The 26,773-nt window shown below is 36.5% G+C and overlaps 1 protein-coding gene across 3 annotated transcripts in view; it reads left to right on the plus strand.

Moving 5' to 3' along the window:
• The first annotated feature begins 594 nt into the window (after window positions 1-594).
• CTDSPL2 (CTD small phosphatase like 2) overlaps window positions 595-26,773 on the plus strand; it is a 71,122-nt gene continuing 44,943 nt past the window's right edge. The window contains exons 1-2 of one of the 3 annotated variants that reach the window (XM_027084162.1): window positions 595-869; window positions 18,801-19,010. In XM_027084162.1, the coding sequence (XP_026939963.1) occupies window positions 18,825-19,010 (186 nt within the window). In that variant the 5' untranslated portion in view covers window positions 595-869; window positions 18,801-18,824. The remainder of the gene's footprint in view (window positions 870-18,800; window positions 19,011-26,773) is intronic. The other 2 variants (XM_027084163.1, XM_027084161.1) reach the window with 2 other exon arrangements.

Below are 26,773 nucleotides of genomic sequence, written 5' to 3' on the forward strand. Positions count from 1 at the left end.
TCTAGGTAACGAGGTGGAAAGAGGATCTTCAGGGGCCACCAGTATCCCAGGAAAGACGAAAGATTCGTCTTAACCTGGCCTCTGGCAGCACTGTCTACACACTACCTCCTCCTGCGCGCCAAGCCGTTAGTACCACCCGGTCCCACTCGGCTCCACCCACCTGGCGAGCCCGGGTTAATAAACCCTAGTCGCCAGGTTGCGCGAGGCGTTCCTAAGCCCCGCCTCCGGGGCGAGGGCGCCCTCCCCCTCCCAGTTCTGCCTAAACAGTTCCGTTAGCAGCGGGAGGAAAAAAACCGTCCTTCGGGTCCCCGCCTCTCCGCTCCCAACGCTTTACTCCCTACTCCCCTTGCGACCACTACACACAGCTACGGAGGCCCCTAAAGTACAAATATCCCCCAGGCACTGCCATAGCCTGATAGATTTTGTCCTTGTTACTTCATCCCGTTCCAGGGCCCTGCGTTCTGCTTTTGTCAGGAATTCGAGCTCCTGCGTTTCTTCCGGCGGCAGGAACTCTAACGCTTTTCACGGAAGTAAAGTTGTTTTGTTGGCTTTTTTTTTGCGGGGGGAGGTGGCGCTGTATTATTGTTTTCATTCGTTCTTTTGGCCGCTGGGGCTGCCCGCATTCCTTCCCTCCCACCTCGCGGAATTGTGGCGGGAGGGGGAGGAGAAAGTCAAAGCGCCTGCGCGGAGAGGCCGCTTTCCATCCGGGTCCCCGTCCGTGCGGTGCAGCAGGTCGGTAGGCGGGAAATGGCGACTGGCTGAAGGAGCTGGTTCTGTTGCTGCTGCGGGCTAAGCGGGAAAGACACCACGCGTTGCGCAGTCGGGACCATCGCCGGAGCCTGAGGACACTTCTCTGTCGTCACAGTTAGGTAATCCCACTCGTCCAGACGCTGCCGCTGCTCCCAGTCTTAGTCCTCCTCTTCCAGGGCCGTCTGCCGGGATCTCCTCCCCTTCTTAACCGGGTTCTCCAGCGGCTGCGGCGCCTTGGTAGTCATGCACTGTTGGCGCCTCGTACGTCCGCTGTGTGGAGCCGCTCTTCTCTGGACTTTCCCCTGGGAACAGAAAGGGAGCTCACTTCCCGCCAGCTTCGGCTCTCAGGCTGCGGCCTGTGTTGTGATTTCTGGGGTTAGATTTCACTTTGCTACCCACCCCCATCCCGATCTCACGTTCGTAGTCCCAAAACCTGTGGTCGTCCCTCCCGGTAATTGGGTTAGATCAGCTTTTCTAACCTTGACCCGTCTGACGTTTTAGGCATTTCATTCTTTCTAGTAGGGTGCTTTTGCGGGGGGAGGGCGTTGCTCTATCTCAGTTTTTATAAATACCTTTTGAGGATCTGGAAGAAGAGATTTCACTAAGTTCTGTTTGTCTACTGTTAAAATGTTGAGTTGACATTGTTAACTTTTTCAAATTAAGAGTGGTGGTAAAGAACAGCCCATGTGGAAGGCCTCTGGTTTCTGTAGTGGTCAATTAAGGGTGAATCTTACTGTACTTCGTATTCTACACTTTCTTTGGGTATCAAATGCCTGTATAGATGCTTATTTTTGTATTCTTGACTAGAATTCCATGGTAAATAATTGTATAAGTAAATCGTCTTTATTTACTTCTCACTTGAGTGGTGGCTGGAGGTGTGAAGGATGTTAAGCACTTTAGAGTACCTTAGGGAAACCTACAGAGATACTGCTCGTAAACTGCACTAAGATCCTGAAATGAAATGTACTTGGTAGATGTTCCTCCAAGGCAGGGATTTACCTTTCCAATGCTAATAAGGCAATACCAAGATTACTGCCTAACATAGGTATACAATTAGTGACTTAAAAGATTTATCTTCGTAATTTTCAGGTTGTAGATTTCTTTATATACTCTCTCCCCATTCTTTGCCAAGTTTTAAGTTTTCGTTTGTTGTCCAGCTGTTATCCTTATAAAAGCAAGGAAATGGCTAAAGCTACTTTTATTCTTCCTTCTTGTTCTTTTCCACATTGCAGACCAGTTGTCCATAAAGAGAAGTAATAAGGAGACTGTTGGTATTTTTCAGAATTTGTTTTTCAATATTGTTGAATTTGGGGCCTTTGTAGTTTTTTTTTTTTTAAACTAGTTAAATTAAGTTTTGAAAATGTGGTTCACATTACACGTCATTTGATGTTTGTAACTCAAAGGCTTTCAGCTCTCTAGGTTCAGTTTAAAAGACTTCACTATTGTTTGCATATTAGGATTAAATTTCATTAATAAACAGGAACACACAAACATTATTACAATTGTCATTTAGTAGATTCCCCCCCAAGGTCATAAAGAAAGTCAAGGCAAAATGTAGCTCTTAGGTGAAGCAGTCTTCTAGGATTGTGTTGAACTTCATACTTATCTTCAAAACCAAAAGAACAGGGGGTGGGAAGTGGAGGTGAGGGCATACTGGATACTTGCTCAGTCAATTTGTTTAAAAAATAGGGCCAAATATTTGACTTAAAAGGATGTAAAATAAATTATTGGTCTAGTGTAGGTTTTATCTGTACTTTAATGATCTTTTTGGGTAGTTTATGAAGCATTAATGTTTTAAATAAAATTTGTTTTACGGATAGCTGAGTGAGCACTGTTTGTAGACTTCGTCTTCAAGAACTCTTCCAAATTGTTTTAATTCTTCATTCATTTGATTCTTTTAATATTCTTCCCAGTATACGTTGAAAGGCTGTGAAAGCTCTAAGTGGTATAGTCCTTAACCTTTGTGGACTTGTAGCTGTACAGAAGTTCTAAATAGGATTCCATAGAAAAACCAAATAGAATTGGTGGGTTTTATAGTATTCTACGTAGTGTCTCTTGGACACTTCATTTGAGCTAGTAAGGTTATTCTTTTCTCACTATCAAGAAATTAAGAATTAGGGGTGTTTTATCTTTCTGAAATTCATCTAGCTGATCCGATGTTTGAGATTTCTGGTCAAGAGGATTCCTCACAAGATTATTATATTAGCAGAATCCATCCAATTCTGATTTTAAAAAAACCTTGGCTCTTTTGTTCAGAAAGGATGTTCTAGACTCGAGACTTGTAACTATAGGATTAATTGCAGATTGAATAAAATGGTATAAATTTATCTCATTCATAAGAGATTTTTCGATTAATGCGATAAAGAAAAAGTGGTTTGTCTGAATAAACAATATCTAACTAAATTGTAATTTACTGAGTTGTTGTGAAAGCATAAAGTAGAAAAGACACTTTAAGTCATAAATACCAAATGTTCTAAGAAGACCTCATATATGATATTCTCTAAGTAATTCTTTTGTGTAGGTTACCTGACCATTTTAACTGGATTGGCTACAGGGGTCATTTGCTCTACTTTGAAGATGAGAAGATTTAACAGAGATGGGACTTAAGATAAAACCGTACAACTTTTAGTTTCCACTTTACATTTGCCATGAGACATATATCTAAGCCAGACATATATTCACTACTGGTTTATGACTACATTAATTTTTAATTTAAATTGTATTAAATTATAATTGGATCTACATTACAAATAGGTGGACTAGGTGGTTGACTGTGTGGTATAATCTGAGAATTGCCAATGCCAAACTTTATTTGTGTCTCTCCTTTGTGTTATGGAATTCTTTCTAAAATGTTTCATTTAAAATTACAAATTCTCTGGAAGGAAAACTTTAAACTATTGCCTTTTATTGGCAATATTAGCACAGATTAGTTTATCAAATAAATTTGCTGATACCACAAACAGGTGAGGGTTCAGAGGCAGTGGAACAACAGAATTAAGCTTCTTTGCATTGGCTGTGATCAGGAGAGGTGTGGCATGTAGGAACATTGTCTGAGGGAGAAAGGCATGGTGGGAGTAGAGTTATAGTGAGAAGCTTGGGCCTCTTGGGGTCCTTTGGGAATCTTGTGAATCTGACTGACAGTAATGAGGAGTGAGACTAAGTGTGGTCCCAAAAAGAATTGTAGGACCTTAAGGACAAACGTGGTTTATAGCTTTGGCCTGCCCTTTTGTTTATTTACCTCATCTGCAGGTCCCCATTTAGTATGATATTTTTAGAAAAGAGTGAAGGAAAACACTAAAATGCCATTGAAAAAGAAAGTGTTGTAAAATATTTACATAAAAAGTCTTTTAACTTTAATATAAGGTCACAGTAGGCCAGTTAACTATATTAGGGACCCCAGGTTTTATGGTAATCATAGGCTCTCCTATATTCATTTAGAGAAATTATAGAAAAGGAAGTTTATCTAGATTAAACATGAATCATCAACTGTGCCTTGACTTGAGGTTCTAGCAGTCAGGTTTCCATAATAGCTATAATAATTTTAGGACAAGGAACTGTGTTTATTACTTTGATTAAAGAAACATAAAATTGTTCTAATAGAAGGCACTTGAATACTTCAGAAATAATTGGGATTATACTTAGTAATAGTGGCTTATATATAGTTTAGGAAGAATGTTTTCTTTCTTTGGACTAAATACTTCTATATGGAGAAATTGGAAACTAAAAAGGCAGAATCATTGCTAAAAATAAATAAGAAAGGGATATTAAGAATCTGTTAGCATCATGACATGATATTTTAAGTTTCTCGTGTTGACCAGTTAAAGTAATGTTTAAGTAGGAATTCAAAATATATTTTATTAAAAGAAGAGTATATTATTTGTTAAAGAAAAATATACAGAACCAATAAGTATCTTTTCAGTTGAGAACAACTATGATTATTTGTTTCAGTAATAATTGCTTTCTTTCTGATATTCCCCAAATATATATGATTATTCTATTGAGTTGAAATTGATTAACTTCACACTGACTTTACAAGTACCTGCTTTAGTGTATTTTGTTAAATAAGATAATTATACAGTAAAATCCTTTAATTTTCTGATGTACTGATAAAAATTATTTGAAAAATATAATCACATTTCAAACAGTCATGCATTTTTCCCTCATTGGTAATATACCATTTTACTTTATTTTATTTTACTTTTTTAGTAGTAGCAAACAAGAGGGCACTTCTGTTAGAGAATTATGATCTTACCTCCTCTTTGACTAGTAATTTAGATAAAAATTCTTAAAACTCTTCTTAAAACTTTTTGTCTTCGGTTTATTCAATCATAATGATTAGTTTTTCTTTGGTAGGTAGCATTAATAAGAATAGTAGAAAATTATTTCAGGTACTCAAAGATTTTTAATTAATAACTATTTTTCCTTTTTGCCAACATCTCATTGATTCTTTTATTATCAACTTAATGTGTTCTGAGAGTTCCATATTTCTACTGGCCTGAGAGTAAGTTGAATATAAAATTAATTTTCTTTAAATAGAAGCTTTTATTGAAGGAGTAGTTATATCTCTCCCCTTGCCCAATTTTGGTGAGAACTACTTAAAAAGCATTCTTAGGAAAATTCTGCCAAAATTAACTTCACGTTTTTATTCTTCAAATTTTCTTTAATGTATCCAATAAGTGCATTGTAACTTGCATGTATACAGGTAACTCCTGTAAATTTTAAAAATTGCATATATTGGAATATATTCCATAGAAAGGATAGTAATATGATGAAAAGTGATACACTGGAGTGACAGGTTTCCTATGTGCTTTTTTTTTAAATCTCATTAATAGCTTTTTAATATGATTTTTTAAATTTTATTATTTCTTTTTGGTTGCATTGGGTCTTTGTTGCATTGAGTGGGCTTTCTCTAGTTGCGGTGAGTGGGGGCTACTCTTCACTGTGATGCGTGGGCTTCTCATCGCGGTGGCTTCTCTTGTTGTGGAGCACGGGCTCTAGGCTCGCGGGCTTCAGTAGTTGTGGCTCGCCGGCTCTAGAGTGCACGCTCAGTAGTTGTGGCGCACAGGCTGAGTTGCTCTGCGGCGTGTGCGATCTTGCCGGACCAGGGCTCGAACCCGTGTCTCCTGCATTGGCAGGTGGATTCTTAACCACTGCGCCACCAGGGAAGCCCTCCCATGTACTTTTGACAAGTTTCTAATGAATATTATAGTATTCAGTTCTTATGAATTCATAACTATATTTTTTCTAAAATAGCACATTTTGTTATAAAGTTTTATTGGTATGAATTTCTTTCATGCTGTGTAATAGAATACTTCTTTTTACAAGATGTGTACATTATACTTACTGCAGTTAGTTAAAATTAGAACAATCTCCAAATTACTGTTGCTTTAAAGCTTAGGTGAGAGAAATACAAGTCTGTCCTCAGCAGAAGTACATACTGTCTCATTCGGTACATAACAAATATTGATTTTGCCCTAATGGTATTTCTGCTGAGTACATGCAAAGTTTTAAGTTGGGGTCCTGATAATAGTATTTTAAAACATGTATGTGAGTGGCTGTATTTTCAGTGATCAACAAACGAAATAATGCCATCTTTAAAAAATCATTTCATATTTTCATTGAGCATTTTAGTCATCAATAATCTAACAACCCAGAGAAAATTAATTGACCATGGTTTTAGAAAAAACTTTTTTTTTTTTGGTTGTTGTTCATTGAAGAAAACTTTAAGAGGAAAAAGAGCCATAATTTTATCAACCCAACTCAATAGCAGTTTTTTTTCCCAAATATTTTTGATTATGTTTATAGTTAGTAGTTTTTGAAGAATTCCATTATCTAGTTTAAAAAAGGAGAGAAAGTTATGTATCACATAATAATAACCTGAAAAGACCACTTTATCACATACTTTGTTGGGCAGGGTTCAGGGAAAAGAATCTCCCTGTCTTGGAGTTGATGCTTTATATAATCCTCCTCTACTTAATCCTCCTGCCCTATTTGACTTTTGACTTTTATTAGGTGATAAGTGGGAGGGACCAAGAAATCTCTTCTTTCTGTAAAGTCATTCAATGAAGGGCTTGGGAAAGTAGTAAAGGAAGGAGAGTAAAAGTGGACAGTTGTAGTATCTGAACCTGTTGATTTCAGATTATTCAACTGGAAATATAGTGAAAACAGATACTGATACTTTTGTCATTTGGTGTCAACTAAGGCAGTGATTTTTAGCTTTTTCTTTCATGAGTGTAAATTGAGTAGTGATACCATTTATAATAGAATATAAATTAACAAACTCAGAAATTTAGAGCTAGAGGAGACTAAAAGGGTCGTCTAGTCTTTGTTTCCTTAATGATGAACGATCTGAAGACTTTTTAACATGTAGTAAGTGTTGGTCTTAATTAGGGTGCTTCTAGATAAGTTGTATGTGATAGAAGGATGAAAACAGCTCAGATTAATTAATGACTCATCTCCTGTTGTGACAGCTCTCTTTTTAGGTAAAATTTACATGTAGTAAAATGCATAGATCTGAAGTCCAATAACTTCTTTTGCTGTTGAGGAAATGAAATGCTAGAATGATTGCATGACTTAATTAGTGTCTAATCAGTGTTACAGCTAACTAGTGATAGATTCAGGACTGATACCTCCCAGTCCAGGGGTTCTTCCTCTAGTAACTCCCTCAGGAGCCTACTCCAGAACTTTGCATGCATATTTTCTTTATATAGGCAATTTATAACTTATATATACCTAAATTTTATGGGGAAACCCAGACTTTGTTGCCTTTAAAGTTTGATTTGTGATCTTTTTACAGTTTTCTTATTCATATTTTTTTGTCCACTTTCGTTTCCCTTTTCTCTCTTTTATTCAGCAAAAATTTGTTTGAAAGAATGCACATTAGATTAGTCCTAGATAATTTGTTAAGAATCCTTCATATATAATGTGCTGTTTTGTTGTTTTGATAGAAAATTGTGTACTCAAGACCTCAACAGCGAATTATCAACTGAGTTTATGCTTGTATCATTATTATAATCTTGTTAGCACAAGACAATTTGCAGCCATAATTGTTGGCATCAAATATTGCTTGGGGTCAGGGATTTTGTGAAAAGGAAGGAAATCTTATGAGGAAGGAATATTTTTAGTTTTATTCTTGCTCTTTTTGTGAGCAAGAATTGATTACTGCAGTGAGGATTTTGTGTTTCAGTGACATATTTTTTTCCCTATTCTCTTGTCTCTTTGAGGGAAATGAGAAAAATTATAGTTCAGTTCAACAAAGGTTGAGCTTTCATGTGTACCGGGTTGTTGGAGTTACAGATAAGATCTTTGCCTTCAACACTCTTACAATTTAGTGCAGTTAAAGATATATAAATAGATTATTTCAGTACGATTTGTTAAAAGCTAAGGAGAGATAATCACCAGTTTACACAGGCATGGGCATGTGGGGGTGGTTACTTATTGGGGTGCATGGTACTTGGGCTGAGCTTTAAATGATGAGGATAAGAATTAGTTGAAAGGAAGGAATATTTGAGGTATAGAGAAAAAGCAGAAGCATGATACAGCAGTGTGGGCAAGAAACTATTATTACTGGAGTGCAAAGAGTGAGGCAGCAAATAGCAGTGAAAAAAGACTTGGAGAGGTAGATCTTGGAGGGTTTTATATATATTGCTAGAGTTTAGTCTTTATTTTGAAGAGAGTTCGTGGGATGGAACAGGCAGATTTGTAGAGTGCAGAGGATGGATTTAAAGGGGGAAGACTGAGAAATATTTTAGAGGTAGAATCATGAGGGTTTGGTGATTGTAGGGGACAAGGGAGGGGAAGAATGACTAGGTGTTTAGGATGGCTTCTGGCTTCATTGATTAGGCAGATTACTTGTGATTAAGAATATAGTAGAGCCGGGGGGGCGGGGGGCGCTTCCCTGGTGGCACAGTGGTTAAGAATCCGCCTGACAATGCAGGGGACATGGGTTCAAGCCCTGGTCCGGGAAAATCCCACATGCCGCGGAGCAACTAAGCCTGTGTGCCGCAACTCCTAAGCCTGTACTCTAGAGCCCACGAGGCTCAACTACTGAGCCTGCATGCCACAACTACTGAAGCCCACACACCTAGAGCCACAACAAGAGAAGCCCCCACAATGAGAAGCCCACGCACCGCAACGAAGACCCAATGCAGCCAAAAAAAAAAAAAAAGCTGAGCTCATTTTATTTAAAAAAAAAAAAAAAAAAGAATATAGTAGGGGGACTACCCTGGCGGTCCAGTGGTCAAGACTCCACAATTCCAATGCAGGAGGCTCGGGTTCCGTCCCTGCTCAGGGAACTAAAAAGGAATACAGCAGGAAATATACAAAAGGAAGAGCAGGTTTGGGAATAGGGGTGGGATAGGAAAGGTGAATTCAGCCTTGGGTAAGTTGAATTTCAGGTGCAGAGTGAAAGTGTTGAGAAAGCTGTTGGATGATAGTCTGAAATTTATAGATGATACAAAAGCTAGAAGAATTAATGTTGCAATTTGGAAGAGGCACCCACGCCCAATCTTTTTAGCTGGGCTGCAGATACATAGAAAGCAAACTTAATTGCTTGGTTTTAAATTGCTGAACAATCAGCTTTTTCTATTCCTGAGATGAGATCTGGTTCAAATGTTGAAAAGTGGAAATGTTTTACATTATATACTCACCCCCCAATGTCATGAGTTCTTAAGCTTAAAATGTTGTTGCATCCATTGCTATGTTTGTTTTGTGATGTAATCTACTTAAATTGTATCTACTTCATTCATTAGTAGTAGATTTATTTCCCTGATGTACTCATTTCCCAACCTTTACTTGTATTATTCTATTTTTACTGGTAATAGAAAAGAATTTATCTAGTAATGGAGCTCTAAAGAACCTAGAGGATTGTTAATTTCTAACATAAGTAGTAGAGTTAGCAAGATGAGGCTGTATATGTATGTGTAAAACTCTTCCTTTTATATTTTATGTTTAGGTAATAAAATTAGACTATTGCAGATATTATGTAGGCAATTTCTGATCAGTACTTGGCCCAATTGGTATGTATTGGTTTTGGTTTTGGTCAGGTAATGCTGGCCTCATAAAATAAGTTGGGAAGTGTTCCCTTCTGTTTTCTGGAAGAGTTTGTTGTTTGTTTTGTTTTTATTAAGATGATTGGTAGGATTCTCCAGTGAAGTCATCTGGGTCTGGAATTCTCTATGTTGGAGACTTTTCCTGCAATTTAATTTTTTTTAGATATGGGGCTGATCAGGTTATCTTTTGTTTTTTTGGTTATAAATTTATTTATTTATTTTTGGTTGCATTGGGTCTTCGTTGCTGCACGTAGCCTTTCTCTAGTTGTGGCGAGGGGGGCTGTGTGTGGGCTTCTCATTGCGGTGACTTTTCTTGTTGTGGGCTCTAGGTGCATGGGCTTCAGTACTTGCGGCACGTGGGCTCAGTACTTGTGGCTCACGGGCTCTAGGGCTCAGGTTCAGTAGTTGTGGCTCATGGGCTTAGTTGCTCCACAGCATGTGGGATCTTCCTGGACCAGGGATCGAACCCATGTCCCTTGCATTGGCATTCGGCCACCAGGTAAGTCCCTTTACAGGTTATTTTTGTTGGATGTAAAATCCTTGGTTTACATGTTCTTTTTTTTTGGGCGGGAGGTGGGGCTGCGTTTGGTCTTAGTTGCTGCATGTGGGCTTTCTGTAGTTGCAGCGAGTGGGGGCTACTCTTCGTTGTGATGTGTAGGCTTCTCACTGTGATGACTTCTCGTTGCGGAGCATGGGCTCTAGGCGCGTGGGCTCAGTAGTTGTGGCTTGCAGGCTCTAGAGCGCAGGCTCGGTAGTTGCGGCGCACAGGCTTAGTTGCTCTGCAGTATGTGGGATCTTCCTGGACCAGGGCTTGAACCCATGTCCCCTGCATTGGCAGGCGGATCCTTAACCACTGCGCCACCAGGGAAGGCCAGTTTACATGTTCTTTCCTTGATTATTTTATTTTAAATATTTTACTCCATTTTTTTCTGGCATAAAGCGTTGCTATTGAAAAATTTAGAATAGTCTCATATTCTGTCCATTATAAAGTCACTTAGTGTATGCCTAAATCAGGGGTCTGCAAACTACTGCCCATGGGCTGACTGCCTGTGCTTGTAAACACTTTTTTTGTACACAGCTATGTCTGTTCATTTACATATTGTCTTTGGCTGCTTATGCTATGCAATGCCATAGACAATTTGGAAACCAGTGAGCATGGCTGTGGACACTGGACATTGATATTTGAATTTCATATAACTTTCACCCTATGGTTTGTAAGCCTAAAATATTTACTCTCTGATTCTGTAAGAAAAAGTTTGCCTATGTCTATCTTGCCTATATGTCCAAAGAATTTTTCCCCCATTTCTTAAAATTCAGTAATTTAAAGTTCTAGTAGCTCATACTAGACTGTCTTGGTATTTGTCTTTCTGGGTTGCTATTCTCATGTCTGTGTCTTTCAATACATGGTTTCAGACTTCTGTTTCTGGAAAGTTTTCTTGTTGTACTTTTGAGTGTCTGATCTTTGACTCTCTTCAATATTTGATCAGTTTTTCTTGAATCTGCATTTTTTTAATGTTTAGAAATATGTCTTCTTTTTTCTATCTGTTGTGTTCATTTACTTCTTTTTTTTTTCTTTAGTCTTCATTTATGAAATAATTTTTTTTTTTACTTTTTAATTTTTTTCTGACTTCTGTCACTTTATCCCCACCCCCCTGAATTCCAGTTAAATTTGTTCTTATATTAGTGGTTTTAACCTTTCCTTGGAAGTGGTTTATAGTTGCGATCTGTCTTTATGGGGTTACTTTTTGTAATTTTATTGTTTGTAGGAAATTAGGGATTTTATTCTGCTTCTCTTTTTTTTTTCTTCTTCTTATGATAACTATATGGGCTCTGGTCTGATTTCTGTTACTTTTTAATGTGAAATTTGTTTTCCTAAACTTTTAGAAGGAGCTTTGGTTAAAGATAGGTTTTGGCTTAAGTGGAACTTTCTGTTGTTTTCTTATAGTGTTTGAAAATATGGAGGACTGCTCTCTGAGATTGCTTAGTTTATGTTCCTCTTTCCGTCTTTTTCTAGTATTCTGTTTGCTTTTCTCATTTGATTCTGTCCTACTCTGTTTTGACTTTATTCGGCAGTTTCCTCGTATTGAACCCTGTCAGTAGCTCTCATAGTCAGGATTTTTGTTCTTATTTTTTAATGGAAAATATCAAACATATGCACAAAGTAAACAATGGTATCGTGAATCTCCATATAACCATCACTCGGTTTTAGTAGTTATTAACACTTTGTCTGTCTTCTTTGATCTATACCTCCAGCCACTCCTACCTGGTTGGTTGTTATTCATAAGAACTTTTTATAGGTGTTTATTTAGGTAAATTTTATATACTTTCAAATACATAGATCTTAGCTGTAAGTTTTGACAAATCTACACCCGTATCACAATATAGGACATTTCCTTTCCTCAAGGCAACTTTTATTCTGATTTTTTTTTCTCCTTAGATTATTTTTGCCTCTGCCTTTTTAATGCCATCACCAAATGCATACTCTTTTGCGTCTGCCATTGCTCAGTGTCTGTGAGATTCTTTCATGTTGTTGATGATATTAGTAATTGTTGCTTTCTGTTTCTGATTATTATTCCACTGTAAAAAACAAAGCAAAACCCACAATATTCATCTTTCTGTTGCTGAGCATTTTCGTTGTTCCCAGTTTGGGGCTATTGTAAATAAAGCTGCCAGGAACATTTTGGTAAAAGAACCTTGTGGACATGTTTATATTTCTCTTGTTTAAAAACTTAGAAATGAAATTATTGGATCAGAGGGCTATGTGTTGTTTATTAGAAAGTGCTCAACTTTTACCAAAATTACATTCCCATCAGCAAAATATGAGAGTCCTCATTGTTCTACATCCTTGCTACCATTTATTGTTGTCAGTCTTGTACAATACTTTTTACAATTCAAGTAGATGCGGATTAGTATGCTATTAATGTTTCTAACTTACACTTCTGATAATAAATAATATCGAGTATCATTTCATATGCTTGTGGCAAGTTATCTAGCTGTTATGAAATATCTTCTCAAATCTTTTGCTATTTTTTTCTACTGGTTTGTTTGTCTTCGTTGTGTTTTAGGATTTCTTTGTATTCTGCATACAAGTGCTTTACAAGATACATGTTTTATGAATATTGCATCAGTTTGTTGCTTGCCTTTTGATTTTTTTTTACTGGTGTCTTTTGGTGAACAGAAAATTTTTAATGTTTATTAAGCCAAGTTTATTCAGTTTTTCCTTTTATGGTTATTGCTTTTATAGTTATTCTTTGTATAAGAGCATTTCATCTACAAGGAGATAGTTTTACTTTTCCTTTCTGACATAGGTTTCTTTTCTTTTCTTGCTTAATTGACTAGAACCTACAGTAAAATGTTGAATAGAAGTAGTGAGAGTAGACATCCTTGTCTTATTTTTGGTCGTAAGAGGAAAGGCATTTAGCTTTTCACTATGAAGTATGATGTTAGCTCTGGGGCTTTTGTAGATGTCTTTTATTGGGTAAGAATTCCCTTCTACTCGTGGTTTGTTGAGGTTTTTTTTTTTTTTTTTTTTTGCGGTACGCGGGTCTCTCACTGTTGTGGCCTCTCCCGCTGCGGAATACAGGCTCCAGACGCGCAGGCTCAGCGGCCATGGCTCATGGGCCCAGCCGCTCTGCAGCATGTGGGATCCTCCCGGACCGGGGCACGAACCCGTGTCCCCTGCATTGGCAGGTGGACTCTCAACCACTGCGCCACCAGGGAAGCCCCTTGTTGAGTATTTTTATTGGAAAAGGATGTTGGGTTTGGTCAGATACTTTTTCTGTATCAACTGAGATGATTGTGTGGAGTTTTTCCTTTATTCTTTTAATATGGTGTATTAGATTGATTAGTTTTCATATTAAACCACCCTTGTATTCCTGAGAGAAATACCACTTGGTCATGGTGTGTAATCCTTCTATTAAGCTGCTGGATTTGGTTTGCTAGTATTTTGTTGAGGATATTTCTGTCTATGTTCCTAAGGGATATTGATGTGTAGTTTTCTTGTAGTGTCTTTGTTTGACTTTGGTATCAGGGTAATGCGCCTCATAGATTGAGTTGGGAGGTGTTCCTCAATTTTTTGGAAGAATTTGAGAAAGATTGGTGTTACTTCTTCTTTAAACATTATGTAAAATTTACCAGTGAAGCCACCTGGTCCTGGACTTTTCTTTGTGGCAAGTATTTTTTTATTATTAATTAAATCTCTTTACTTGTTATGAGTCTTTTTCTGTTTTTTCTTGAGTCATTTTAGTTGTGTCTTCTTAAAAATGTGTCCATTGAATCTAGGTTATCTAATTTGTTGCTGTACAGTTTTTCGTAGTATTTTCTCATAATCCATTTTATTTCTGTGAAGTTGGTATTAATGTCACTTCTTTCATTGATGATTTTAGTAGGTTGAGTTTTCTCTTTTCTTCTTGTCTAGTTCTAAAGATTTGTCAATTTTGTTGCTCTTTTCAAAGAACCAACTTTAGGCTTCATTGTTTTTAAAAAAATTATCTGTTTGATTTATTTTTGTTCTATTTCTTTATTATTTTCTTTCTTCTGCTTGCTTTACATTTAGTTTGCTTTTCTCTTTCTGGTTTTTTAAGCTAGAAGGCTTTTTTATTGATTTGAGGTCTTTTTAAAAATATTAGCCTTCACAGCTATAAGTTGTCCTCTGAGCACTGCTTTTAGGGGCATGCTATGAGTTTTGGTGTGCTGTGTTTTTGTTTTCATTCATTGTGAAGTATTTTCTAATTCCCCTTGTGATTTCTTCTTTGACACAGTGTTTATTTAGGACTTTGTTGTTTAATTTTTGCACATTTGTTAATTTCTCAACTTTCCTTCCTTGTGATTTCTAATTTAATTCCAGTGTGGTTGGAGATCATATACTTGTATGATTTCAGTTATTTTATTTATTTATTTTATAAATTTATTTATTTTATTTATTTTATTTTTGGCTGTGTTGGGTCTTCATTGCTGTGTGCAGGCATTCTCTAGTTGCGACTGGGGGCTACTCTTCGTTGTGGTGTGTAGGCTTCTCATCGTGGTGGCTTCTCTTGTTGCAGAGCACGGGCTCTAGGCGCGTGGTCTTCAGTAGTTGTAGCATGCAGGCTCTAGATTGCAGGCTCAGTAGTTGTGGCACGTGGGCTTAGTTGCTCTGCACCGTGTGGGATCTTCCCAGACCAGGGCTGGAACCCATGTCCCCTGCATTGGCAGGTGGATTCTTAACCACTGTGCCACCAGGGAGACCCGATTTCAGTTCTTTTAAAGGTGAGACTTGTTTTGTGTCTTAACATGTAGTCTTTCATGGAGAATATTCCATTTGTAAGTTGAGAAGAGTGTGTATTCTGTTGTTGGATGGCGTGTTCTATGTATATGACTCTTAGGTCTCAAGAATCGTTCAGGTCTTCTGTTTCCTTATTGATCTTTTGTCTAGTTATTCTATCCGTTTTTGAAAGTGGAGTATTAAAGCCTCCAACTCTTGTTGAATTGCCTGTTTTTCACTTTGATTGACAATTTTAACTTTATATATTTGGGGACTCTGTTGTTAGGTACGTGTATGTTTATAATTTCCCTCTAAGTGCTGCTTATTACATCCCAGAAATTTTGATGTGCTCTCTTTTTGTTAATTTTCATTACAAAATATTTTGTATTTCCCTTGTGAATTCTTGTTTGACTCATGATTTATTTATAAATTAAAAAAATTTCAAGTATATGGTACTATTTAAGATTTCTTCTGTTTTTGATTTATAATTGTGGTCAAGGAACATACTTTGTAAGATTTTAGTCTTGATGGTCAGTTTCAAAAGTTCATGAGGGCTTGACTGCTCCAGCCCTTTTAGAACTATTAAGTATACCTTTTACAACTCATTATTGGAATGGACTAAAACCCTCTACATTTCAGACTCCTTCTTTAAATGCTCTTTCTTTCTTTCCAGTGACTGGTTATTTTTAAGTTCAGAGGACCTTTCTCCTAAGCTTTCCTAAAATCTTCACTCTCCATGAAGAGTGATCTAGCATTTTATATATACACTATGATGTGTATCTATCCTTAACCTGTTAGACTTTTTGATTCTCATGGGAAGAGGTATCATTTTTATCCTTTTATTACCATACTGGTAGCAGGTGACCAATATTTAAATTTTAATGAGCTGAACCCCTTGGACTGAACTAGCTATATGTGTTTAGTCTTTTAAGACCTACTTTATATGAAGATATTATTTCATAAAATTTTTAAATTTCCATTAAAGATTCTGGGTTTAAGATAGGTTCACCCATAGGTATTTTTGAAAATATTAAAAAAAAATTTTACAGATTTTTAAAGAAATTGAATACAAATAACTTTCTTTTTGAAAAATTACCCCATGCATTTGCTTTATGGGAATTTTCCTTTTTAAGGAGTGCTGTGCTGAAGAACAAAGGAATTAAGACAAAATTTATACACTGTAAATAGAGTTATTTAAGTAAATAATACATACCTTGAGTAAATCCCTTTAGAAGTTAACATTGACTCTTTAGGAGAAAAGGCAGTATTTGTTTTATTTGGGGATGACAGCTTAAAACTGAACACTACTTGGTGATGAAAAACAAATGGTTGTTTGGAAAGATATTTTAGGACTCCTCTGGTGAAGCCTTTGAGGTTGGGACTTTTTTGTTGGAGTAGATTGTGTGTGTGTGTGTGTGTGTGTGTGTGTGTGTGTGTGTGTAGTTTCTATATGTTAAAAAAGGGAGGGGTCCTAACTTTTTTTCTGTGACTGTTGTGTTGCATTACTAAAGACACGACTTTTTGTTTGTTTGTTTTTTGTTTTTGGCTCTGTTGGGTCTTCATTGCTGCACCGCGGGCTTTCTCTAGTTCCGGTGAGCAGGTGCTACTCTTCGTTGAGGTGCGCAGGCTTCTTGTGGTGGCTTCTCTTGTTGCGGAGCATGGGCTCTAGGCGCACGGGCTCTAGAGCGCAGGCTCAGTAGTTGTGGTGCCGGGCTTAGTTGCTCCATGGCGTGTGAAATCTTCCCGGACCAGGGCTCGAACCCATGTCCCCTGCATTGGCAGGCAGATTCTTAACCACTGCGCCACCAGGGAAGCCCAAGACACGACTTCTTAAGCTTCCTAATTTGTCTGCGAAGACCCTACTCTTTGCCAAGAATTTCTTCACCTTTAGGAGTTTAGAGTGCTTAACTGGTTAGACTTTTTTGCTAATGCATTCACTGTTGTGAGTAGTTTTACTCTTCTCTGCACTTTATAGCTTTTCTAATTCCTTCTTCATTTTGAGCGTCAAGATGGTAAGATGAATAATGTATTCATTATACAGGTGAAAAAATATTTAAGTGGCTATAGCTTAGCTATGATTGAAGTAGGATTAGACCTAATTAATATCTCGTAATTATTAGTGTAGTAGTTTTTGTATTCTATTTCACAGATTATAATTCAGGGAATGTTCTCAACTACTTCTAAGTCTTGGGACAACTTTTGCCAGCCATTAATTTTCTCATCAGTGAAATGAGAGAGTTCAAATTGATGGCCTCATATTTTCTGTCTGATGTGAATTTGGTATTTAAAGGGTCATTACAAACAAATGGCCAACAGGCACAGGAAAAGATGCTCAACATCATTAGCCATTAGGAAATGCAAATCAAAGCCACAATGAGATACCACTTCACCCCCACTAAAATGGCTATAATAAAAAAATAAACAAGTAGCAAGTGTTGGTGAGGATACGGAAAAAGTGAAAACCTTGTACATTGCTGGTGGGAATATAAAATGGTGCCGCTGCTGTGGAAAACAGGAGTTCCTCAGTATGTTAAACATAAAATCACCACATGAACCAGCAATTCCACTCCTGGTTACATACCCAATAAAACTCAAAACAGGTGGTCAGAAAGAAACTTGTACATGAATGTTCACTCCAGCACTATTCACACTTAACCAAAAGATAGAAACAACACAGATGTCCATCAGTAGATGAATGGATAAACAAAATGTAGTCTTACCCATTCAATGGAACATTACTCAGCCGTAAATGGGAATAATGTACTGATACATGCTACAACATGGATGAACCTTGAAAACATTATCCTAAGTGAAAGAAACAGTTATACAGGACCATATATTGTGTGATTCCACTTACATGAAGTGTCCAGAATTGGGAAATCCATAGAGACAGAAAAGAGATTAGTGGTTGCTTAGGGCTAAGGGCAGGGGGAAATGGGGATTGACTGCCAATAGGTATGGGATCTCCTCTGGGGGTGATTGAAAATGTTCTGAAAATAGATAATGGTGATGGTTGGACAACACCGCAAATTAATAAATGTCACTGAATTGAACACTTAAAAAAAAAGATCATTACATATGGTAACATCAAATACCACAGAATGATCCAGTCATTCTTGTTATATTGATACTTGTATACTTGTTGATATTTAGAATTGTGCTCATGGAATTAATTCATTCATTGACTAAGGGTTTTTTCCACTACATTGTAAGCTCCAGAGGGTAAAAACCTTCTCTATCTTGTTTTACTAGGCACTTACCTAGCCCAGTGCCTAGAATGTGGTAAGTGCCCAATAAATACTTGTTGAATGAATGAATGAGTGATTAAATGAATGATAAGGTCAGCATGGGTGGAGGCAGCATAGTGCTCTGGAAGGAACATGCACGCTCTATTAGATCATAAGATATAATATTTCAGAAGTTGTGGGAAGGTTATTTGGGAGAATGTAATAAAATTCAAAGCACTACACGTTTCAATTAAAAGGTTAGTTTCTTGGGAATTCCCTGGTGGCCCAATGGTTAGGACTCCGCACTCTTGCTGCTGAGGGCCTGAGTTCAACCCCTGGTTGGGGAACTAAGATCCCGCAAGTCATGTGTGGTATGGCCAAAATAAATAAATAAATAAAATGTCAGTTTCTTATTTCAATCCCTTATAGACCTGGACTTCTTTTTAATCAAGATATTTTTATTATATAAGCTGGGCACATATGGGTATGCTAGGTTTAATTTTAATAACCTGTATTATTTTTCTCTTATAGTTTTACATGTGGCACCCATAAAAGATGAGGCTGAGAACACGGAAAGCTTCTCAGCAATCAAATCAAATCCAAACACAACGCACTGCCAGAGCAAAGAGGAAATATTCAGAGGTTGATGATAGCCTGCCTTCAGGAGGAGAAAAACCACCGAAGAATGAAACTGGCTTGTTGTCTTCAATTAAAAAATTCATTAAAGGAAGCACACCCAAAGTAATGGTTTTACCTTTTAATTATATCATTAAAAATGAAGTTTAGGTTGTTTTCTTTAAGCATGTAAAGATGAGAAATCTAATATTGCTAGAGCCCTATTTAAGGGAATGTGTCTACATTTTGGTGTTAAGAGTATTGACATGTAAAATATTTAATGGTCGGTCAAGAAAACATTATTCTACTTAACTGATCCACTTAGCCTTCTGTTTTCTCAACTTAGAATTATGGGAAGTAAAATAAATTTTTTCTTATTTACTTGAATTATTTCTTTTACTTCCATTTTTTTTCATTTCAAAGATAAGTTAAAGTTTCTTGTTAATATTAATACATTGTCTAATTAGGGAGATGATTTATCTATCTGAATTCTAACATTTGTACAATGAAAATGTATTATTCATTGATGAGAAAACAAAAGTTATTAAAGAAAGAATGGGGAATTCCCTGGCGGTCCAGTGATTAGGACTTGGCACTTTCACTGCCATGGGCCCAGGTTCAATCCCTGGTCGGGGTACTAAGATCCCGCAAGCCACGTGGCACAGCCAAAAAAAAAGAAAGAAAGAAAGAATGGACACTGCCCAGGAGTCATATGCTCTAGATTCATACTTCATACTCTGGACCAACTTAAATGATCTGAGGAAAGGCATTTGCCCCTCTTAGCCTCAGGAAGACAGTAAAATGGGACTAATACTAACTGCTTTGTCTGCCTCAGAGTTGTTTTCAGATTGGATGGCAAACAGGTGGAAAAGCATTTTGAGAAATTTTAATGCATTAATGATAATGTTATTATCATTCATTGTATGTAGATTTTGTTATCACTGTTGCCTACTCATGTTCTTTCTTGGGATTATTATATATATGATAAATTTCTTATTATAATAATAATACTTTGATAAGTAGAAAAGTCACTTTGATAAGTAGAAAAATAAATCAATGTGACGGTTTATTCATAGTGATAGATTTTTGTCATCATAGAACTAAAAAAGCCTAGTTACTGTGAACCATTGGCCAAGATTTAGAAGTATTCTGTGTTAGAATTTTCTTTTTCGTTTTGGTGGTTTTATTTTGTTTTTCTAATAATATAAGTAAAATTTCTTTTGTTAATTTTAAATGTAATTTTTAAGTTTCTTTGAGTTAATTTACATGAGCCTAGAAGTATTCTAGTATTATTGTATAACAATGATAAAATTCCTTCCAGAAACATGAATTCCTGAATCTTTAAATTCCGTATGGGTTATCATTAGCCCCTGTTGATGAGAACATCACTGTATGTCAGTTCATTCTCTGAACACTTCTAAATGTTGTAAAGTTCTTCCTTATCTTGAAGAAAATATACCTACCCTTTACTTTTTTTTTTTTTTTCCTGGTATGCGGGCCTCTCACCGCTGTGGCCTCTCCCGTTGCCGAGCACAGGCTCCGGACGCGCAGGCTCAGCAGCCATGGCTCACGGGCCCAGCCGCTCCGCAGCACAAGGGATCTTCCCGGACCGGGGCATGAACCCGTGTCCCCTGCATCGGCAGGTGGACTCTAAACCACTGCGCCACCAGGGAAGCCCATACCCTTTACTTTGTCATAGGTTCTTTTTCTTCATGTGCAAGTACAAACCCTCAGTCACTGTCCTGGCTAAATATTTCTAGTTTTCATTATATGACATATATGATATAGATCACCACCTTGGTCACCCTTTTCTGTTGTTCATGAAAGGTAACAACCAGAAGCGAACATTGGTTTTTCCTATGTCTTTTGACTTCTGTTCATATTTATTTCCGTTGATTTGGACATACTTCTACTAATGTGGCATTATATTATGTCATATCATATATCATGTCATGCTTTCTTTTTTCTCCTTTAGTAGTTTTAGATCTTCTTTGTTGGTCAGCAAATTTTTGCCCATGTCAATTAAAACACTCAGGGTTTTTCTATAGTAATTGTTGTCAATTATTTAACAATATGCACTACTGCCTTTCCAATAAGTGACAATGCTGGGATTTAACCCAGGTACAATTTGACTCTGATATCTGTGCTCTTTTTCCTATACCATTCTGTCTCAAAGCAGCTAGATAATATCTTTATAGCATCACCTGTCTTGTGTAAGGACTGAAAACTTTCTTGATGAAAGTAAATAAGAATTGAGTCTTTCTATGCTGCTGATTTTATCATTTATTTATATTCTATCATCAGCTCAAAGCTTGAGGCTTATTCTTCTTCTAGGAAATTTTTTTTTCCCTAGTACTTTTTGCATGTATCATCATCCTCTGTCTTCAGTCTTTCTGAGTGGATGATAGACTGCTTCTCTTATTTCTACAAGTGTCCTTTTAAAATCCAAGTTAGCTAGATAACTCCCTATGCAGCCACTGGTTTCTTTGGTACCTTTCCTTTCTCTTCTTTTGGACTTTTAAAGTTATGTGGTTAGAATTGAACTTTATAGACAAGTCTTCTTGCTTTCTCTTTGAGTTGTCTTTCTTCTAAGGTGTCTGACATTGCTCTCATGCCTGTCTTATGAGTCTGGCTTTTTGAAACTTGGTCTCTGCATATGGGCCAACTCTTTTGCTCTTCTTTACTGTATGATTTCCAGTTTGAATGGCTGCTGGTATTCTTGCCAGTTTACTCTCACTGACCTATTTTTATTTTCCTTATAAGTTTTAATCTGTATTCTAGTCCTAACTTGGCATAAATTAGTCATGAGAGTATTTAGATAATTTAAACATATGTTGTTCATCTAAGAGGTGTGTATTAGTTTACTAGGGTACGTAATAGTCTGCCATAACAAAATATCACAGATTGGGTAGCTTAAACAACAGAAATTTATTTTCTCACAGTTCTGGCAGTTTGAAATCTAAGATGAGGTGTTGCCAGGTTGGTTTTTTCTGAGGCTTCGCTCCTTGACTTCAGATGGTCACCTTCTTGCCGTGGCGTCATATGGTTGCCACTTGGTGTATGTGTTGTCTGTTTTGTAATCTCTTCTTGTAAGGACACTAGTCATATTTGGATTAGGGCCCATCCTAATGATCCCACTTTAATTACTTCTTTAAAGGCCCTGTCTCCAAGTATGACTACATTTTCAGGCTTTTGGGGTTAGAGCTCCAACACAGGAATTTAGGGGACACAACTCAGACTGTAATAGAATGAATGAAATCTCTCATGTCTTTCAGATCTAGATTTTATGATTCAAGGATCTACCACTTCTCTCATTTCAGAATTATGTAATTGTCAGTAAGAGTACTCAGGAAGTGTTCATACTCAGTCTTTCTGCTTTTAGCATGATGAGATTCCTAATATATATTTGAAGTGAAAGAAGACCTCACAACTAAAATGTATTTGCTTTGTACCAGTGATCTCTCTATTCCTTTCTAAATAGGTGGTTTCTAGAGTTTTCCCATAACAAAATGGTCTTTTTCTCTGTTACCTAAATACTGTTACACTGTCATAGTTAGGAGTCATCAGTTTCCTGTTACATAAATCAGTGTTTTTAGATCTTTTAACTATGATCCACAGAAAGAAATAACATCTTATATACTACATTCATACATATGAAACAAAACTCACCCTTAACATACTTGATGTGTTCTGATTTTTCTTTTCTATGCTGTTGTTTCTTATTCTCCTTTTAAAGGTGATTTTCATGTTTTAAGTTGATTTTATGATCCACTGATGGGTTGTGCTCCTTAGTGTGAAAAACATGATTAGATGAAAACTTTGTTCTCTTTAACCTTTGTATTACTAAGCTTTATAGTTATATTTGGGAATTTTCTTCCTTCCAGAGTTAAATCTCATTTGTTTGTGTAAAAGAACGTCTTTCTAGATGAGTTCTTTAACAACTAGATTAATTTACCGTTTATTTTTATTTTTAATTAACTTATTTATTTTTGGCCACATTGGGTCTTTGTTGCTGCACAAGGACTTTCTCTAGTTGCAGCGAGCAGAGGCTACTCTTCATTGTGGTGCGTGGGCTTCTCATTGTGGTGGCTTCTCTTGTTGCAGAGCACGGACTCTAGGTGTGTGGGCTTCAGTGGTTGTGGCTCGTGGGCTCTAGAGCACAGGCTTAGTAGTTGTGGAGCACGGGCCTAGCTGCTCTGCTGCATGTGGGACCCTCCCAGACCAGGGCTCGAACCTGTGTCTCCTGCATTGGCAGGTGGATTCCCAACCACTGCACCACCAGGGAAGTCCCCTTGCATGTAAATTTTAGAATTAGCTTGTCTGTTTCTCCAGAAAAGCCTACTAGAATTATAATAGAGATTGTATCACATGTAGATCATTTAGTGAGACTGGACATCTTAACAATATTGAGTCTGCCACTTCATGATCGTGATATATCTCTATGTTAATATAGGTGTTCTTAATTTTTTCCTGCTAATATCAAGGTCTTACACACCTTTGATTAGTTTTATTCTTAGACATTTGATGTTTTACAATGCTGTTTTAAATGATGTAATACATTAAAGTTTTTACTTTCTGTTTGTTGCTAATATATATAAATATAATTTATTTTTCTATATTGACCAGGTACTATGTGAAATTGCTAGATTCACTTAATCATTCTATTCTTTAAGATTTCATAGTGTTTTATACATACATAATCATATACCAGATAACCATAATTTTCTTGTTCTTTTCTGATTTTTAGGCCTTTTATTTCTTTTTCTTCATTTATTGCATTGGTTAGGACCTCTAGTACATTGTTTAGTAGAAGTGGTGAGAGCAAACACTTGTTACTGATCTTAGGGGAAGAGAGTTTGTTTACATTAGGTATGATGTTAGCTAAATGTTTTCCGTAGTTATCTTTTATCAGTTTGAGGAAGTTCCCTTCTGTTCCTAGTTTGCTATAAGATTTTATTATGTTGTTGAGTTTTATCAAAGACTTTTCTGTATCTATTGAGATATTCTTCAGATTTTCCTCTTTTAATGTGGAGTAGAACATAAATTTTTTTGAATGGAAAACCAAACTTGTATGGCTGGATTTGATTTGCTGCTGGGTTTGTTTTTAAGGATTTTTACATCTGTGTTCATGAGGGTTTTGGTCTGTAGTTTTGATTTGTAATGCTTTAAGATTTTGGGATCAGGATTATTCTGGTATCATAAAACAAGTCAAGAACTGTTCCTCTGCTGCTTTTTTTTTTCTAAAAGAACTTGTGTTGACTAAGTATTATCTCATCCTTAAATTATGAGTAGAATGCACTGATGAATTCTGGAGAGGGATTTCTGGAATGTGACTGGGATTTCTTTATGGAATAGCTTTTATTATAAATTTGATTTCTTTAATGTATATGGGGTTGTTTAGCTTTTCTATTTCTTCTTCAGTTTTGGTCATGTGTTTTCCAAGGAATTTGTCTGTTCATCAAAGTTGTCAAATTTTTAGGTGTAAAGTCTTTGCAGTATTTCTGCATTAACCTAATAATGTCTGCAGGATCTGTAATGATATGTTCCTCTTTTCACTCCTGATGTGAATAATTTATGATTTATCTTTGTTTTGATCCGTTTTGCTCCTAGAGCTTTATCAGTTACTTTTTCAAAGAACCAACATCTGTCTTTGTTCATTTTCTCTTTTCTTTCCAGTGTCTGTTTAATTGATTTCTACTTTTTATTTTTACTATTTTCTACTTTATCTGATTTACTTCTACTTTTCTAACTCATAGAAGTGGGAGCTTAGAATAGGAATTAGTAAACTTCTCCTGTGAATATTTCAGATAAGTGATACTTAAGGCTTTGCAGACTATATTGTCTGTAATTGCAGTTACTACACAACTCTTCCATTGTAGACAATACATAAATGAATGAGCATGACTTTGTATACTGATATTTGATTTTCGTCATAATTTTCGTGAGTCATAAAATATTATCGTTCTTTTCTTCCCCCCGCAACCATTTAAAAATATAAGAACTACTCTTGGTTTGCTGGCCATACAAAAACAATGTGCTGGACTTGGCGTTTGGACTGTAGCTTGCCAGCCCCTTGCTTAGGTCATTAATACTACACCTTAATTTTTTTCTAAGTCAAGTATTTAAAGCTATGATTTTCAAAGTACTGCTTTCCCGCACATTCTGATTTTATATGTGTGTGTGTGTGTGTGTGTGTGTGTGTGTGTGTGTATTTTTGGGGGGGGGGCCGTGTCATGCGGTGCATCTTAGTTCCCCGACCAGGGTTCAAACCCGAGCACCCTGCATTGGGAACACGGAATCCTAACCACTGGACCACCAGGGAAGTCCTCTGACTATATTTTTGTTACCTTATTTGTGACTTATTCTTTGACCCATAGATTATGTAGAAATGTGTTATTTAATTTCCAGATCAGATATTTGGGCATTTCTTAGATATCTTCTAATTGTTTATTTCTAATCTAATATTATTGTTATCCAAGAATATACTCTGTATGATTTCATTTCTTTGGTGTCTTGATATTTTGTAGCATATAGACTATTTTGGTGAATGTCTTATGTATTTGAAAAAATATGCATATTCTGGAATTGGTTAGTGCAGTTCTATAAATATCAGGTCAAGTTAGTTGATAATACTCCAGTTTTCTGTGTCTTATTTTAAATCTCCAACTCTTAATTGTGAATTTGTCTACCTTGTCTTTCAGTTCTGTCAGTTTTGCTACATGTGTTTCAAAGCTCTGTTAGGTGCATACACATTTATGATTGTTGGTTGTAAATTGTTCTTGTTACCACTGTGAAATGTCCCTCATTACCTCTAGTAATATTATTTGCCTTGAGGTTTACTTGGCCTAATATTAATAAAGCCCTACAGTTTTCTTGCTTACCATTTGCATGATACACCTTTTTCCACCGTGTATTTATATTTAAATTGGCATGGTTAGTCTGTTTACATTTAATGTAGTTATTAATATGGTTGAGTTTAAAGTCTCCCATCTTGTTATTTATTCTGTGTTTATCCCATTTGTTATTTGTTACTCTGTTCTTATCCTGCCTTCTTTTTGATGAACTAGTTATCTTTTAGAATTCTACTTTTTCTCCTATGTTGACTTTTTAAAAATTAACTTTATGGGGTATAATGAAACACAATAAGACACACTGATTTAAAGTATATGTTTTCATGAATTTTAACAGAATTGTACACCCATGACCAAAAAGTACCCTTGGAGTTTTTGCAGTCTCACAGCATCACCCTAAACACCATTGATTTGCTTTCTATCATTATAGATTGTATAAATCTTTTCTAGAGTGACCTATGAATATAACATGTCTTGCTTCCTTCACTCAACATAAAGTTTTTGGATTCATCTATGTTACTGCATGTATCCGTAATTTATCCCCTCCCTCTCCTGTACTCCAAGTAGTATTCTGTTGTATGAGTATACCACATGTCATAATTTGTTATCCACTTGAATTATTTCTGGTTTTTGGCTATCATGAATGAAGTTGCTATGACTATTTCGGTCTTGAATCCATGTGTGGGCATATATTTAGGTTAAACGTGGGTAAATAACTAAGATTGGCATCGCTGGATTATATGATATATGTGTGTTTTTTTATGGTAGCTTTATTGAGATACAATTCACATACCATAAAACTCACCCATTTAAGGTATAAATTCAGTTGCTTTTAGTATATGCACAAAGTTACGCAGACATTACCACAGTCAATTTTAGACCACTTTTATCATTCCCCAAAGAAACTCTGGACCCTTTGGCTCTCACTTGTCAGCTCCACCTTCCAGCTTAAATTTTTTTCTCATTTGTTGGGGGTGACTTTTAAAATCTTCTCTTGTGATTTCATTAGTAGTGCCTCTTGAGCAAGTGGTTCTTAAA

The sequence above is a fragment of the Aethalodelphis obliquidens genome, unplaced genomic scaffold (genome assembly GCF_003676395.1).
Source record: "Aethalodelphis obliquidens isolate GAN/ISIS:26980383/991018 unplaced genomic scaffold, ASM367639v1 scaffold51, whole genome shotgun sequence".
Taxonomy (NCBI): domain Eukaryota; kingdom Metazoa; phylum Chordata; class Mammalia; order Artiodactyla; family Delphinidae; genus Aethalodelphis; species Aethalodelphis obliquidens.